This window comes from Scyliorhinus torazame, chromosome 12, assembly GCF_047496885.1.
Source record: "Scyliorhinus torazame isolate Kashiwa2021f chromosome 12, sScyTor2.1, whole genome shotgun sequence".
Taxonomy (NCBI): Eukaryota; Metazoa; Chordata; class Chondrichthyes; order Carcharhiniformes; family Scyliorhinidae; genus Scyliorhinus; species Scyliorhinus torazame.
In genome coordinates this window covers 224,351-242,835 of record NC_092718.1, presented here as the reverse complement: position 1 = coordinate 242,835, position 18,485 = coordinate 224,351, and the positions used below count along the sequence as shown (strand labels likewise).

The 18,485-nt window shown below is 47.6% G+C and overlaps 1 protein-coding gene across 6 annotated transcripts in view; it reads left to right on the top strand.

Annotated features, from left to right (window-relative positions):
* Positions 1–18,485, top strand: part of mtfmt (mitochondrial methionyl-tRNA formyltransferase) — a 158,358-nt gene that overhangs the window by 73,200 nt on the left and 66,673 nt on the right. For 3 of the 6 annotated variants that reach the window (XM_072470255.1, XM_072470254.1, XM_072470258.1), the window contains exon 8: positions 12,859–12,935. In XM_072470255.1, the coding sequence (XP_072326356.1) occupies positions 12,859–12,935 (77 nt within the window). The other 3 variants (XR_011933840.1, XM_072470256.1, XM_072470257.1) reach the window with 3 other exon arrangements.

Sequence of the window (18,485 nt, the reverse complement as noted above, 5' to 3'; positions counted from 1 at the left end):
TTGCAGTTGTACAGAACTCTGGTACGGCCGCATTTGGAGTATTGCGTACAGTTCTGGTCACCGCATTATAGGAAGGACGTGGAGGCTTTGGAGCGGGTGCAGAGGAGATTTACCAGGATATTGCCTGGTATGGAGGGAAAATCTTATGAGGAAAGGCTGATGGACTTGAGGTTGTTTTCGTTGGAGAGAAGAAGGTTAAGAGGAGACTTAATAGAGGCATACAAAATGATCAGGGGGTTGGATAGGGTGGACAGTGAGAGCCTTCTCCCGCGGATGGATATGGCTGGCACGAGGGGACATAGCTTTAAACTGAGGGGTAATAGATATAGGACAGAGGTCAGAGGTAGGTTCTTTACGCAAAGAGTAGTGAGGCCGTGGAATGCCCTACCTGCTACAGTAGTGAACTCGCCAACATTGAGGGCATTTAAAAGTTTATTGGATAAACATATGGATGATAATGGCATAGTGTAGGTTAGATGGCTTTTGTTTCGGTGCAACATCGTGGGCTGAAGGGCCTGTACTGCGCTGTATTGTTCTATGTTCTATGTTCTATGATTGAATGAGCAGACTCGATGGGCCAAGTGGACTAATTCTGCTTCTATATCTTGACGTCTAAGTTCCTTCCGACGTTCACTGTACTCGGGGCTTAGCCCGTCAGCTTCCTTTTTCCTTTTGACTAAGTTTACAATTTCCCTCGTCATCCATGGTACCTGAATCCTGCCATTTTTGTATCATCTGCAAACTTAGCAACCGTGCCTTCAGTACCTTCTTCCAGATCATTAATGTGTATTGTGAAAAGTTGTGGTCCCAGCACAGACCCCCGAGGTACACCACTAGTCACCGGCTGCCATCCTGAAAAAGGCCCCTTTATCCCCACTCTCTGCCTTCTGCCAGTCAGCCAATCCTCTGTCCATGCCAGGATCGTACCCTGAACACCATGGGCTCTTCACTTATTTTTTTAGAAGATATTTTATTGAGGCATTTATAATTTTCACAATTTTAAACATTAAATTTCAACAAGAACAGAACATTATAACCAACAAACACCCTGGGCACAAACCCCAGCCAACATGGACATGGTTCGCAGGACCCCCCCCCCCCCCCCCCCCCCCCCCCCGCACAGCGCCCACACCTATCCTCCACCTCCTCAAAGAACCTGCTCATCCGGGTCAGTCATGTGGGCCCTGTGGACAACCTCAAACTGTATCAGGCTGAGCCAATCGCACGACGAGGATGCATTAACTCTCCTCAGAGCCTCCTCCCATAACCCGGCCTCCAACTCCCTACCCAGCTCTTCTTCCTACTTTTTCTTCACCTGCCCGATCGGGGCCCCCACCCACTCCATCAATTAATAATAATAATCGCTTATTGTCACAAGTAGGCTTCAATTAATTTACTATGAAAAGCCCCTTAATATTTTTCAAGACACCCAACACCTCGTCTTTTTGGATCTCAATATGACCCAGGCTATCTACACACCCTTATAAGGGGCTGTTTGGCACAGGGCTAAATCGCTGGCTTTGAAAGCAGACCAAGGCAGGCCAGCAGCTCGGTTCAATTCCCGTAACAGCCTCCCCGAGCAGGCGCCGGAATGTGGCGACTAGGGGCTTTTCACAGTAACTTCATTTGAAGCCTACTTGTGACAATAAGCGATTTTCATTTCATTTTCATTTCATTTCATTTCCAGACATCCACAAATTCCTTCTCTTTGGTGAATACTGATGCAAAGTATTCATTTAGTATCTCGCTCATTTCCTCTGGCTCCACACATAGATTCCCTCCCCTGTCCTTCAGTGGGCCAACCCTTTCCCTGGCTACCCTCTTGCTTTTTATGTACGTGTAAAAAGCCTTGGGATTTTCCTTAACCCTATTTGCCAATTACTTTTCGTGACCCCTTCTAGCCCTCCTGACTCCTTGCTTAAGTTCCTTCCTACTTTCCTTATATTCCACTCAGGCTTTGTCTGTTCCCAGCCTTTTAGCCCTGACAAATGCCTTCTTTTTCTTTTTGACGAGGCCTACAATATCTCTCGTTATCCAAAGTTCCCGAAATTTGCCGTATTTATCCTTCTTCCGCACAGGAACATGCCGGTCCTGAATTCCTTTCACATCTCAGATGTTGATTTACTCTCAAGCATCCGCCCCCAATCTAGGTTCTTCAGTTCCCGCCTAAGGGCTGGTTTAGCACACTGGGCTAAATCGCTGGCTTTTAAAGCAGACCAAGGCAGGCCAGCAGCACGGTTCAATTCCCGTACCAGCCTCCCCGAACAGGCACCGGAATGTGGCGACTAGGGGCTTTTCACAGTAACTCGTGACAATAAGCGACTTTCATTTCATTCTTTCATATTGTTATAATTAGCCTTCCCCAATTTAGCACATTCACCCTAGGACCACTCTTATCCTTGTCCACCAGCACTTTAAAACTTAGTGAATTGTGGTCACTGTTCCCGAAATGCTCACCGACTGAAACTTCTACTACCTGGCCGGGCTCATTCCCAATACCAGGTCCAGTACAGCCCCTTCCCTAGTTGGACTGTCTACTTATTGTTTTAAGAAGCCCTCCTGGATGCTCCTTCCAAACTCTGCCCCGTCTAAGCCCCGAGCACTAAGTGAGTCCCAGTCAATATTGGGGAAGTTAAAGTCTCTCATCACAACAACCCTGTTGTTTTTACTCCTTTCCAAAATCTGTCTACCTATTTGCTCCTCTATCTCCCACTGGATGTTGGGTGGCCTGTAGTAAACCCCCAACATTGTGACTGCACCCTTCTTATTCCTGATCTCTACCCATATAGCCTCACTGCCCTCTGAGGTGTCCTCCCGTAGTACAGCTGTGATATTCTCCCTAACCAGTAGCGCAACTCCGCCACCCCTTTTACATTCCCCTCTATCCCGCCTGAAACATCTAAATCCTGGAATGTTTAGCTGCCAATCTTGCCCTTCCCTCAACCTGATCTCTGTAATTGCAACAACATCATAGTTCCAAGTACTAATCCAAGCTCTAAGTTCATCTGCCTTACCTGTTATACTTCTTGCATTAAAACAAATGCACTTCAGGCCATGAGTCCCGCTGTGTTCAGCAACTTCTCCCTGTCTGCTCTTCCTCAGAGCCATAGTGGCCCTATTCCCTAGTTCTCCCTCAATGTTTTCACCCTCTGACCTATTGCTCCCGTGCCCACCCCCCTGCCATACTAGTTTAAACCCTCCCGTGTGACACTAGCAAACCTTGCGGCCAGGATATTTATGCCTCTCCAGTTTAGGTGCAACCCGTCCTTCTTACATAGGTCACACCTGCCCCGGAAGAACTCCCAGTGGTCCAGATAATGAAAACCCTCCCTCCTACACCAGCTGTTTAGCCATGTGTTTAGCTGCTCTATCTTCGTATTTCTAGCCTCACTGGCACGTGGCACAGGGAATAATCCCGAGATTACAACCCGAGAGGTCCTGACCTTTAACTTTCTGCCTATCTCCCTAAACGCCTGCTGCAGGAACTCATGCCCCTTCCTGCCGATGTCGTTAGTACCAATATGTACCATGACCTCTGACTGTTTGCCCTCCCCCTTCAGGATGCCTGCTACCTGTTCGGAGACATCCTGGACCCTGGCACCAGGGAGGCAACATACCATCCTGGAGTCTCTTTCACGTCCACAGAAGCGCCTATCTGTGCCCCTGACTATAGAGTACCCTATTACTGTTACTCTTCTGCGCTTTGACCCTCCCTTCTGAACATCAGAGCCAGCCGTGGTGCCACTGCTCTGGCTGCGGCTGTTTTCCCCTGATAGGCTATTTCCCCCCCGACAGTATCCAAAGGGGTATATCTGTTCGAGAGGGGGACAACCACAGGGGATTCCTGCACTGACCGCCTGCCCTTTCTGGTGGTCACCCATTTCTGCACCTTGGGTGTGATCACATCTCTATAACTGCGATCTATGACGCTTTCCACCACCTGCATGCTCCTAAGTGCATCCAATTGCTGCTCCAACCGAACCACACGTTCTGTGAAGAGCTGCCATTGGAAGAGCTAGACCTGCTGCAGATGTAGTCGACCGGAACGCTGGAAGCGGCACAGATCTGCCACATCTCATAGTTGGAGCACTGCACCCCGCTGAGTGACATATCAGCTCCTTATAGATCTCTGAGACCTTCCCCTCTCCTACTCCTGTCCTCGACACCACCTTATCCTGTAACCCCTGGGACCACAGGTGCAGGTAGGTCGAAGCCTGCCTCCACAGAAAATCCCTCACCCCCAGATACCGGAACCCATTCCCCCCAGATAACTCCAACTCCTCCTCCAGCTCTTCCAAGGTAGGGAAACACTCATCAATAAACAGATCTCCAAATCTCTCGATCCCATAAGACATAGGAGTGGACGTAAGGCCATTCGGCCCATCGAGTCCACTCCACCATTCAATCATGGCTGATTTCAACTCCATTTACCCGCTCTCTCTCCACAGCCCTTAATTCCTCGAGAAATCAAGAATTCATCAACTTCTGTCTTAAAGACACTCAACGTCCCGGCCTCCACCGCCCTCTGTGGCAATGAATTCCACAGACCCACCACTCTCTGGCTGAAGAAATTTCTCCTCATCTCTGTTCTAAAGTGACTCCCTTTTATTCTAAGGCTGTGCCCCCGGGTCCTAGTCTCCCCTGCTAATGGAAACAACTTCCCTACGTCCACCCTATCTAAGCCATTCATTACCTTGTAAGTTTCTATTAGATCTCCCCTCAACCTCCTAAACCCCAATGAATATAATCCCAGGATCCTCAGACGTTCATCGTATGTTAGGCCTACCATTCCTGGGATCATCCGTGTGAATCTCCACTGCACCCGCTCCAGTGCCAGTATGTCCTTCCTGAGGTGTGGGGCCCAAAATTGCTCACAATATTCTAAATGGGGCCTAACTAATGCTTTATAAAGCTTCAGAAGTACATCCCTGCTTTTATATTCCAAGCCTCTTGAGATAAATGACAATATTGCATTTGCTTTCTTAATTACGGACTCAACCTGCAAGTTTACCTTTAGAGAATCCTGGACTAGGTCTCCCAAGTCCCTTTGCACTTCAGCATTATGAATTTTGTCACCGTTTAGAAATTAGTCCATGCCTCTATTCTTTTTTCCAAAGTGCAAGACCTCGCACTTGCCCACGTTGAATTTCATCAGCCATTTCTTGGACCACTCTCCTTAATTGTCTAAATCTTTCTGCAGCCACCCCACCTCCTCCATACTACCTGCCCCTCCACCTACCTTTGTATCATCGGCAAACTTAGCCAGAATGCGCCCAGTCCCATCATCTAGATCGTTAATATATAAAGAGAACCAGGTAATGAACCAGGACAGGTGTTAGATTTGGAGGTAGGTGAGAACTTTGGTGATAGTGACCACAATTTGATTACGTTTACTTTAGTGATGGAAAGGGATAGCTCTCTGCCACATCCGAAACCCCCCATCCAGTCCCTCCGGAGCGAACCGGTGACTGTCACATATCAATACCACACCGAGGCCCTCTCCAACCCCATGTGTTGTCGCCCTGAACGTATTTAACAGTCTCCTATGCGGCACCTTGTCAAAGGCCTTCTGGAAATCTAAATAAATCACGTTCACTGGTTCTCCTTTGTCTAACTTCCTTGTTACCTCCTCAAACAACTCTAACAGATTTGTCAGACGCGACCTCCCCTTGACGAAGCCGTGCTGACTCAGTCCTATTTTACCATGCACTTCCAAGTACTCCACGATCTCATCTTTAATAACAGACTCTAAAATGATACCAATGACCGAAGTCAGATAACCAGCCTATGATTTCCCGTCTTCTGCCTCCCTCCTTTCTTAAACAGGGGTGTTACATTAGCCACTTTCCAGTCCTCTGGGACCCTTCCTACCTCCAGTGATTTCTGAAAGATCATCACCAATGCCTCCACAATCTCCTCAGCTATTTCTTTTAGAACCCTGGGGTGTAGTCCATCCGGTCCAGGTGACTTATCCACCTTCAGACCTTTCAGTTACCCCAGAACCTTCTCCTTAGTGATGGCTACTGCACTCACCTCTGCCCCCTGGTTCTCCTGGAGCTCTGGCATCCCACTGGTGTCTTCCACAGTGAAGACTGATGCAAAGTAACTATTCAGTTCGTCTGCCATTTCTTTGTTTCCTATTATTACTTCTCCAGCCACATTTCCCAGTGGTGCAATGTCTATTTTTGCCTCTCTCTTATCTTTTGTATATCAAGAAAAAGTCTTCCTTTCTTCTTTTATATTACTAGCTAACTTACACTCATATTTCATCTTCTCCCTCCTTATTGCTTTTTTAATTGTCCACTGCTCGCTTTTAAAGGCTTCCCAATCCTCTGGCTTCCCACTAATACTCGCACTTTGTGTGCTTTTTCTTTTTCTTTTATGCTGTCCTTGACATCCCTCGTCAGCCATGGATGCCTTGTCCTCCCCTTAACATGTTTCCTCCTCCTTGGGATGAATTTCTGTTGTGCCTCCCGAATAACCCCCCAAACTCCTGGCATTGCTGTTCCACTGTCTTCCCTGCTAGGCTCCTTTTCCAATCTACTCTGGCCAGCTCCTCCCTCGTGTCTTTGTAGTTACCCTTATTTAATTGTAATACCGTTACATCTGATTGCAGCTTCTCCCTCTCAAACTGCAGGGTAAATACTATCATATTGTGGTCACTGCTCCCTAAGGGGTCCTTCACCTTAAGTTCCCCAATCAAATCTGCCTCATTACACATCACCAAATCCAGAATTGCCTGTTCCTTAGTAGGCTCTGTCACAAGCTGCTCCAAAAAAACAGCTTAGACATTCCACAAATTCCTTTTCTTGGGATCCACTACCAACCTGATTTTCCCAATCCACCTGCATATTGAAGTCCCCCATGATTATTGTGATATTGCCTTTTTTACAGCCTTTTCTATCTCCTGATTTATTTTCTGCCCCACCTCCTGACTACTGCTAGGGGGATCTGTACATAGCTCCCATCAGGGTCTTTTTACCTTTGCGATTCCTCAACTCTACCCACAGAGATTCTATGCCTTCTGATCCTCTATCGCTCCTTGCTATCGATTTAACTTCACTCCTTACTCACAATGCAACCCCGCCCCCTTTGCCCATCTCCCTGTCCTTTCGATAGGACACATATCCTTGGTTTTAGATCCCAGCCCTGATCCCCTTGCAGCCACGTCTCTGTGATGCCCACAACATCGCACCGGCCAATTCAATTGTTCCGCATACTGCGCGCATTTAGGTACAACACCCTCAGTCCTGCATTGACCGCCTCCCTTCTCACACTCGTCACCTTTGGATTGGATTGGATTGGATTTGTTTATTGTCATGTGTACCGAGGCAGGAATTCAGGGAGCTAGGGTGGAAACTTAGATCTAGGACAAACAGAGTTATTATCTCGGGGTTGTTACCCGTGCCACGTGATAGCGAGACGAGGAATAGGGAGAGAGAGGAGTTGAACGCGTGGCTACAGGGATGGTACAGGAGGGAGGGTTTCAGATTTCTGGATAATTGGGGCTCATTCTGGGGTCGGTGGGACCTCTACAAACGGGATTGTCTACACCTGGACCAGAGGGGTACCAATATCCTGGGGGGGAAATTTGCTAATGCTCTTCGGGAGGGTTTAAACTAGTTCAGCAGGGGCTTGGGAACCTGAATTGTAGCTCCAATATACAGGAGGTTGAGAGTAGTGAGGTCATGAGTAAGGTTTTAAAGTTGCAGGAGTGTACCGGCAGGCAGGAAGGTGGTTTAAAGTGTGTCTTCTTCAATGCCAGGAGCATCCGGAATAAGGTGGGTGAACTTGCGGCATGGGTTGGTACCTGGGACTTCGATGTTGTGGCCATTTCGGAGACATGGGGCGACATTCTCCGACCCCCCCGCCGGGTCGGAGAATCGCCGAGGGCTGGCGTGAATCCCGCCCCCGCCAGTTGCCGAAGTCTCCGGCACCGGAGATTCAAAGAACAAACAAAGAACAAAGAAATGTACAGCACAGGAACAGGCCCTTCGGCCCTCCAAGCCCGTGCCGACCATACTGCCCGACTAAACTACAATCTTCTACACTTCCTGGGTCCGTATCCCTCTATTCCCATCCTATTCATGTATTTGTCAAGATGCCCCTTAAATGTCCCTATCGTCCCTGCTTCCACTACCTCCTCCGGTAGCGAGTTCCAGGCACCCACTACCCTCTGCGTAAAAAACTTGCCTCGTACATCTACTCTAAACCTTGCCCCTCTCACCTTAAACCTATGCCCCCTAGTAATTGACCCCTCTACCCTGGGGAAAAGCCTCTGACTATCCACTCTGTCTATGCCCCTCATAATTTTGTATACCTCTATCAGGTCGCCCCTCAACCTCCTTCGCTCCAGTGAGAACAAACCGAGTTTATTCAATCGCTCCTCATAGCTTATGCCCTCCATACCAGGCAACATTCTGGTAAATCTCTTCTGCACCCTCTCTAAAGCCTCCACATCCTTCTGGTAGTGTGGCGACCAGAATTGAACACTATACTCCAAGTGTGGCCTAACTAAGGTTCTATACAGCTGCAACATGACTTGCCAATTCTTATACTCAATGCCCCGGCCAATGAAGGCAAGCATGCCGTATGCCTTCTTGACTACCTTCTCCACCTGTGTTGCCCCTTTCAATGACCTGTGGACCTGTACTCCTAGATCTCTTTGACTTTCAATACTCTTGAGGGTTCTACCATTCACTGTATATTCCCTACCTGCATTAGCCCTTCCAAAATGCATTACCTCACATTTGTCCAGATTAAACTCCATCTGCCATCTCTCCGCCCAAGTCTCCAGACAATCTAAATCCTGCTGTATCCTCAGACAGTCCTCATCGCTATCCGCAATTCCACCAACCTTTGTGTCGTCTGCAAACTTACTAATCAGACCAGTTACATTTTCCTCCAAATCATCTATATATACTACAAAGAGCAAAGGTCCCAGCACTGATCCCTGTGGAACACCACTGGTCACAGCCCTCCAATTAGAAAAGCATCCCTCCATTGCTACCCTCTGCCTTCTATGGCCTAGCCAGTTCTGTATCCACCTTGCCAGTTCACCCCTGATCCCGTGTGACTTCACCTTTTGTACTAGTCTACCATGAGGGACCTTGTCAAAGGCCTTACTGAAGTCCATATAGACAACATCTACTGCCCTACCTGCATCAATCATCTTAGTGACCTCCTCGAAAAACTCTATCAAGTTAGTGAGACACGACCTCCCCTTCACAAAACCGTGCTGCCTCTCACTAATACGTCCATTTGCTTCCAAATGGGAGTAGATCCTGTCTCGAAGAATTCTCTCCAGTAATTTCCCTACCACTGAAGTAAGGCTCACCGGCCTGTAGTTCCCTGGATTATCCTTGCTACCCTTCTTAAACAGTGTAGTTCCCGGGATTATCCTTGCTTCGGCGGGGGCGGAAAGGAGAGGTCACCCTGTCAGGGGTTTTCTATAGGCCTCCGAAAAGTTCCAGAGATGTAGAGGAAAGGATTGCAAAGATGATTCTGGATAGGAGCGAAAGCAACAGGGTAGTTGTTATGGGGGACTTTAACTTTCCAAATATTGACTGGAAACGCTATAGTTCGAGTACTTTAGATGGGTCCGTTTTTGTCCAGTGTGTGCAGGAGGGTTTCCTGACATAGTATGTAGATAGGCCAACGTGAGGCGAGGCCGTATTGGATTTGGTACTGGGTAATGAACCAGGACAGGTGTTAGATTTGGAGGTAGGTGAGCACTTTGGTGATAGTGACCACAATTCGATTACGTTTACTTTAGTGATGGAAAGGGATAGGTATATACCGCATGGAAAGGGATAGGTATATACAGCAGGGCAAGAGTTATATCTGGGGGAAAGGCAATTATGATGCGATAAGGCAAGACTTAGGATGCATCGGATGGAGAGGAAAACTGCAGGGGATGGGCACAATGGAAATGTGGAGCTTGTTCAAGGAACAGCTACTGCGTGTCCTTGATAAATATGTGCCTGTCAGGCATGGAGGAAGTGGTCGAGTGAGGGAACCGTGGTTTACTAAGGCAGTCAAAACACATGTCAAGAGGAAGAAGGAGACTTATGTAAAGATGAGACATGAAGGTTCAGTTAGGGCGCTCAAGAGTTACAAGTTAGCTAGGAAGGACCTAAAGAGAGAGCTAAAAAGAGCCAGGAGGGGACATGAGAAGTCTTTGGCAGGTAGGATCAAGGATAACCCTAAAGCTTTCTATGGATATGTCAGGAATAAAAGAATGACTAGGGTAAGAGTAGGGCCAGTCAAGGACAGTAGTGGGAAGTTGTGCTTGGAGTCCGCGGAGATAGGAGAGGTGCTAAATGAATATTTTTCGGCAGTGTTCACACAGGAAAAAGACAATGTTGTCGAGGAGAATACTGAGATTCAGGCTACTAGACTAGAAGGGCTTGAGGTTCATGAGGAGGTGTTAACAATTCTGGAATAGGTGGAAATAGATTAGTCCCCTGGGCCAGATGGGATTTATCCTAGGATTCATTGGGAAGCTAGGGAGGAGATTGCTGAGCCTTTGGCTTTGATCTTTAAGTCATCTTTGTCAACAGGAATAGTGCCAGAAGACTGGAGGATAGCAAATGTTGTCCCCTTGTTCAAGAAGGGGAGCCTTACTTCTGTTGTGGGCAAAATCTTGGAAAGGTTTATAAGAGACCGGGTGTATAATCATCTGGAAAGGAATAATTTGATTAGACATAGTCAACACGGTTTCGTGAAGGGTAGGTCGTGCCTCACAAACCTTATTGAGTTCTTTGAGAAGGTGACTAAACAGGTGGATGAGGGTAAAGCAGTTGATGTGGTGTATATGGATTTCAGTAAAGCGTTTGATAAGGTTACCCACGATAGACTACTGCAGAAAATACGGAAGCATGGGATTCAGGGAGATTTAGCAGTTTGGATCAGAAATTGGCTAGCTGGAAGAAGACAAAGGGTGGTGGTTAATGGGAAGTGTTCAGACTGGAGTCCAGTTACTAGTGGTGTACCACAAGGATCTGTTTTGGGGCCACTGCTGTTTGTCATTTTTATAAATGACCTGGAGGAGGGCGTAGAAGGATGGGTGAGTAAATTTGCAGATGACACTAAAGTTGGTGGAGTTGTGGACAGTGCGGAAGGATGTTACAAGTTACAGAGGGACATAGATAAGCTGCAGCGCTGGGCTGAGAGGTGGCAAATGGAGTTTAATGCAGAGAAGTGTGAGGTGATTCATTTTGGAAGGAATAACAGGAAGACAGAGTATTGGGCTAATGGTAAGATTCTTGGCAGTGTGGATGAGCAGAGAGATCTCGGTGTCCATGTACATAGATCCCTGAAAGTTGCCACTCAGGTTGAGAGGGTTGTTAAGAAGGCGTACAGTGTGTTAGCTTTTATTGGTAGAGGGATTGAGTTTCGGAACCATGAGGTCATGTTGCAGCTGTACAAAACTCTGGTGCGGCCGCATTTAGAGTATTGCGCGCAATTCTGGTCACCACATTATAGGAAGGATGTGGAAGTATTGGAAAGGGTGCAGAGGAGATTTACCAGAATGTTGCCTGGTATGGAGGGAAGATCTTATGAGGAAAGGCTGAGGGACTTGAGGCTGTTTTCGTTAGAGAGAAGAAGGTTAAGAGGTGACTTAATTGAGGCATACAAGAAGATCAGAGGATTAGCTAGGGTGGACAGTGAGAGCCTTTTTCCTCGGATGGTGATGTCTAGCACGAGGGGACATAGCTTTAAATTGAGGGGATATAGACGTCAGAGGTAGGTTCTTTACTCAGAGAGTAGTAAGGGTGTGGAATGCCCTGCCTGCAACAGTAGTGGACTCGCCAACACTAAGGGTATTCAAATGGTCATTGGATAGACATATGGACGATAAGGGAATAGTGTAGATGGGCTTTAGAGTGGTTTCACGGGTCGGCGCAACATCGAGGCTGAAGGGCCTGTACTGCGCTGTAATGTTCTATGTTCTAAGCATTTTTCTGCGAGCAGCTCAACAGATCATTAAGTACATGGGAAGAAAAGGGAATAAAAAAAATACATAATAGGGCAACACAACATTTACAATGTAACTACATAAGCACTGGCATCGGATGAAGCATCCAGGGTGTAGTGTTAATGAGGTCAGTCCATAAGAAGATCGTTCAGGAGTCTGGTGACAGTGGGGAAGAAGCTGTTTTTGAGTCTGTTCGTGCGTGTTCTCAGACTTCTGTATCTCCTGCCCGATGGAAGAAGTTGGAAGAGTGAGTAAGCCGGGTGGGAGGGATCTTTGATTATGCTGCCCGCTTTCTCCAGGCAGCGGGAGGTGTAGATGGAGTCAATGGATGGGAGGCAGGTTCGTGTGATGGATCTGCCTCCCATCCATTGCTCTGCCTGAGGTTAGTTTCCTGAATAAATGTTTCTAGAAACTTCCCCACACTGATGTTAAACTGACTTGTCTGTAATTTCTGGGGCTGATCCTTGCAACCCTTTTTTATCCAGGGAGTGACATTTGCAATTCTCCAGTTGTCTGGAGGAGACGGGTCAGTGCCCCTGCAGTTTCCATTCTCTCTTCCTTCAATATCCTTGGATGCACCTCATCCGGTCCCAATACCGTGTTAACTTTCAGTATCGACAGTCTAGTAATAAACCCCAACCGTATCCCTAACCAATCTGTTTGTGGCTTTGTGTGTTGGCAGCATTCTTCAGTTTGGGTATTCCAATATTTTATATGTTCTACCTACAGTGTTTGCTTTTTTAAAAGTGATTTACTGAAGATATTTTAATGTTTTGTTTTATTTCTGTGTCTGCAATGACTCTTTTACCCTTTTGAACAACGATCTTGAATGTTCTAAAAAATTGCATTGTTTCTGTTTTTAATGTTTGTTTCTTTAGCTTTGACACAGGAACAGTTAATTCCTGGAACTATCCACTTCCACAAGGAGTCAGACATGCTCTTGGTGCGCTGCAAGGTAAAGGTGTCCATAAATTGATATCTGTCTTGAAGCTTGTGAATTTGCACTTGCTTTATTCACAACATTTGCAACCATTTACAACTCAAGGTGTGGTTTATGTGATCTCATTATTTCAGTGGAAGTTGCTGTTATTCTGGTTTTGATGATTCCATCATCTGAATTTCTCTGTATAGAAAAACAGGGTATCCTCGGGAAAATGAAAATCTTTCCCAAACCCCAATTTCTGATAAACTTTACATGAAAACTTACACACAATGTGGTAGATGCTACATTAACATTATTGAAGTCAATGGGAATCGGGGGAAGCTCTCCACTGATTGGAGAGTGAGGTGAGGCATTTTGGTCGAAAGAACATGGAGAGACAAAACAAAATAAGGAGTAAAATTCTTTAGGGGTGGAGGAGAAGAGGGACCTGATGTGCATAGGACAGGTGGAGAGAGCAGTTAATAAAGAGAGTATTCTGGGCTTTATTAATTGGGGCACAGAGTACAAGACAGAGGAGGTTATACTGAAGTTATACAAGACACTAGTTAGGCCTCAGCTGGAATGCTGTGCACAATTCTGGGCTCCACATTATGCAGGATGTGAACACATTGGAGAGAGAACTGGAGAGGTTTACAAGAATGGTTCCGGGGATTAATGATCTGGAAGAAGGTACTGAAGGCACTGTTGCTAAGTTTGCAGATAATACAAAGATCTGTGGAGAGATGGGTAGTATTGAGGAAGCGAGGGGGTTGCAGAAGGATTTGGACAGGCTAGGAGAGTGGGCAATGAAGTGGCAAATGAAATACAATGTGGAAAAGTGTGAGGTCATGAACTTTGGAAGGAGGAATTTAGGCATAAACTATTTTCTAAATGGGGAAATGCTTAGGAAATCAGGAGCTCAAAGGGACTTGGGAGTCCTTGTTCACGATTCTCTTAAGGTTAAAGTGCAGGTTCAGTTGGCAGTTAGGAAGGCAAATGCAATGTTAGCATTCATGTCGAGAGGGCTAGAATACAAGACCAGGGATGTACTTCTGAGGCTGTATAAGGCTCTGGTCAGACCCCATTTGGAGTATTGAGAGCAGTTTTGGGCCCTGTATCTAAGGAAGGATGTGCTGGCCTTGGAAAGGGTCCAGAGGAGGGTCACAAGAATGATCCCTGGAATGAAGAACCTGTCGTATGAGGAACGGTTGAGGATTCTGGGTCTGTACTCGTTGGAGTTTAGAAGGGTGAGGGGGGATCTTATTGAAACTTACAGGATACTGCGAGGCCTGGATAGAGTGGACGTGGAGAGGATGTTTCCACTTGTAGGAACAACTAGAACCAGAGGACACCATCTCAGACTAAAGGGACGATCCTTTAAAACAGAAATGAGGAGGAATTTCTTCAGCCAGAGGGTGGTGAATCTGTGGAACTCTTTGCCGCAGAAGGCTGTGGAGGCCAAATCACTGAGTGTCTTTAAGATAGAGATAGATAGATTCTTGATTAATAAGGGGATCAGGGGTTATAGGGAGATGATTGAATGGCGGAACAGACTCGATGGCCCCAGTGGCCTAATTCTGCTCCTATGTCTTATGGTCTAAGTTCCTACCGACTTTCTCTTATGGTCTTAAATCCAGTTAATAGTTACCACTCAATATCGCTTAGGTAACTAAGTCTGGAAAAAACATCTCTTCCTGGTTCAGTGAAGGTTTGAAACTGCATCTTTTAGAGGAGAATATCTTCAATGTCCTGTAGCTCTCAATGTTAGACTGAACAGGCCTCTGGTTCGGATGAAACATGGAGCTGTGCTGCCTTGATTGTTGGATGGAAAACTAGCCTCCGTCCTCAATGAGGGTGCCAACACCTATACTGATCAGCCTCTTTAATATTCCCCTCTGTGAATTCTGCTGTCTACCTCTCTCAATGTCTTTTCCATTAGAAGTTACCATTTGTATAGCCCCACTGAGAGCTGGTAAATTTCTGCCATGGCCATTCGCACTTCAATGTCGTTGGAATCCTGCTAATCTTACTTTTCTGCTATTTTGTTTTCATCTCAAATTCCCTGTTAATCTCGTTAACTTCCCACATTACTGACATTGTTCAAGTAGAAACATAGAAAAAATAGGAGCAGGAGGAGGCCATTCGGCCCTTCGAGCCCACTCTGCTATTCATTCTGATCATGGCTGATCATCCAACTCAATAGCCGAATCCCGCTTTCCCCCATATCCTTTGATCCCCTTCGCCCCAAGTGCGATATCTAACTGCTTCCTGAAACCATACAATGTTTGGACTAACTACCTCCTGTGGCAGTGAATTCCACAGACTCACCGCTCTCTGGGTGAAGAAATGTCTCCTCATCTCTGTCCTAAATGGTCTCCCCCTATCCTCAGACTGTGACCCCTGGTTCTGGACACCCCCACCATCGGGAACATCCTTCTTGCATCTTCCCTGTCCAGTCCATAAGACCATAAGACATAGGAGCAGAATTAGGCCACTCGGCCCATCGAGTCTGCTCCGCCATTCAATCATGGCTGATATTTTCTCATCCTCATTCTCCTGCCTTCTCCCCATAACCCCTGATCCCCTTAATCAGTCCTGTTACAATTTTATATGTTTCTATGAGAACCCCCTCATTCTTTTGAACTCCAGCGAATACAATCCGAACCGATTCTCTCCTTGTATGTCAGTCGAGCCATCCCTGGAATCAGTCGGGTAAACGTTCGCTGCTCCCCCCCGAGAGCAAGAACATCCTTCCTCAGAGAAGGAGACCAAAACTGCAGACAATAGATCGAGGAATGTTTCCTCTTGTGGCGAAGCCAGAATATCAGATCGGCACCAAGAAATCCAACAGGGACTTAAGAAGAAACTTCATTTCCCATAGAATGCTGCGAATGAGGAACTCATTAAACACAGGAATGGTTGAAGTAAATAGTATTGATGTGTTTAAGGGAATTCTAGACAAACCTGAGGGAGAAGGCAGTACAGGCGTCTTGTTCAAATCTTCCATTTTATTCACATTCAAGCGCTGATGAACATATTTCGTAAAGATGAGGTTTGGCAAAATGTTAAACATGAATTTCAAAAAAAGGTTGAGGTTGAAGAGAAGAAGGAAAAATAAAGCAATGTCAAAGCAATAAACTGATTTTTAAAAACTAAGTAACTGTTAAAGACGCCTATTACGGGAGGACGCCTGCCCACCTCACTCCCAGTCTCAGGGTCACTGTTGGATGTTGAATGTGAGTGTGAAGGTGGGTGAGACTTGTGAGCCCGATACACACGCACACACTCACATTCACATTCACGCTCCCAGTCACTCTGATATACACATCGCATTCAAACTTCCCCTCCCCCCTCTCTGTCTCTCTCCCCCCTGTCGTCTCTCTCCCCCCTCTCTGTCTCTCTCCCCCTCTCTGTCTCTCTCCACCCTCTCTGTCTCTCTCCACCCTCTCTGTCTCTCTCCCCCCCCCCTGTGTCTCTCCCCCCTCTCTGTCTCTCATCCCCCTCCTGTCTCTCTTCCCCCTCTCTGTCTCTCTCCCCCCTCTCTGTCTCTCTCCCCCCTCTCTGTCTCTCTCCCCCCTCTCTGTCTCTCTCCCCCCTCTCTGTCTCTCTCCCCCTCTCTGTCTCTCTCCCCCCTCTCTGTCTCTCTCCCCCCTCTCTGTCTCTCTCCCCCCTCTCTGTCTCTCTCCCCCCTCTCTGTCTCTCCCCCCTCTCTGTCTCTCTCCCCCCTCTCGTCTCTCTCCCCCCTCTCTTCTCTCTCCCCCCTCTCTGTCTCTCTCCCCCCTCTCTGTCTCTCTCCCCCCTCTCTGTCTCTCTCCCCTCTCTGCTCTCTCTCCCCCCTCTCTGTCTCTCTCCCCCCTCTCTGTCTCTCTCCCCCCTCTCTGTCTCTCTCCCCCCTCTCTGTCTCTCTCCACCCTCTCTGTCTCTCTCCACCCTCTCTGTCCCTCTCCACCCTCTCTGCTTCTCTCCCCCCTGTCTTCTCCCACTCTCCCACTCTCTCTCCCCCCTCTCTGTCTCTCCCCCCTCTCTGTCTCTCTTCCCCTCTCTGTCTCTCTTCCCCCTCTCTGTCTCTCTTCCCCTCTCTGTCTCTCTCTCCCCCCTCTCTGTCTCTCTCTTCCCCCTCTCTGTCTCTCACTCCCCCCCTCTCTGTGTCTCTCTCTCCCCTCGGTCTCTCTCCCCCCCCCTCGGTCTCTCCCCCCTCGGTCTCTCTCCCCCCCTGTCTCTCCCCCTCTGGTCTCTCTCCCCCTCTTGGTCTCTCTCCCCTCTTGGTCTCTTCCCCCTCTTGGTCTCTTTCCCCCTCTGGTCTTCCTCTCTGCTCTCCCCTCTCTGTCTCTCTCCCCCTCTCTGGTCTCTCTCCCCCTCTGTCTCTCTCCCCCTCTCTGTCTCTCTTCCCCCTCTCTGTCTCGCTTTCCCCTCTCTGTCTCTCTTCCCCCTCTCTGTCTCTCTCCCCCCTGTCTTTCTCCCACTCTCTGTCTCCCCTCTCCGTCTCTCTTCCCCCTCTCTGTCTCTCTCCCCCTTTCTGTCTCTCTCCTCCTCTCTCTGTCTCTCTCCTCCTCTCTCTGTCTCTCTCTCACCTCTCTGTCTCTCTCTCACCTCTCTGTCTCTCTCCCCCTCTCTGTCTCTCTCCCCCTCTCTGTCTCTCTCCCCCTCTCTGTCTCTCTCCCCTCTCTGTCTCTCTCTCTCTCTCTCTGACTCTCTCCCCCTCTCTGACTCTCTCCCCCTCTCTGACTCTCTCCCCCTCTCTGACTCTCTCCCCCTCTCTGTCTCTCTCTCTCTCTCTCTGACTCTCTCCCCCTCTCTGTCTCTCTCCCCCTCTCTGTCTCTCTCCCCCTCTCTCTGTCTCTCTCCTCCTCTCTCTGTCTCTCCCCTCCCTCTCTCTCTCTGTTTATCACTCTCTGTCTCTCCCTCCACCCTGCCCACTCGGAAAGCCTCTTTTTACTCACTAGGACACTCGCTGTGGCTGGAGTTTGCTCACTCTTCACCACATGTTGTGCTGATAGGTTCAGCGGGAGAGGAACAGCCTGGTGACTGGAGGAGCAGCTCTTTCCAGAGTCATACACACAGAATCCTGGGGAGCTGCATCTGGCCTGCGAGCTGGGGATTGGGCAATTCTGGAATTAGAGGGTTACAAGGATGGATATAATTGAGAAAAGATGGGAGGAGGTTCGAGTGGGGCATTCGCATCGGCTGGCTGAGTGAATAACCCGATTCTAAGCTGTTCATACTATATTAGTCTATGTTCAACTCCAAATATTCTCCACTTTACACATGACCAATCGTTGTTTTGACGAACATCTTTCTCTGTAGAATGGCTGGGCTGGTGTCAAACTGGTGGTGCTGAAGAAGGTTCTGTCAGCTGCTGATTTTATAATGGATACCTCCATCCGTACTTTCAAAGAACAAGTAGAATAAATCAAAATGTGACTCGGTTTCAAACACACAAACCTGAAACAAAGACAAAGAAACTGTCAAAAAGAGCTTGATTGTCATTTGATGTTAAAAATGTAAATGATTCAATATTGTGTAATTAAACTGATCTTTTTTAAACCATTCATTTTACACATACAGTAATGTTGTGCCTTTGGT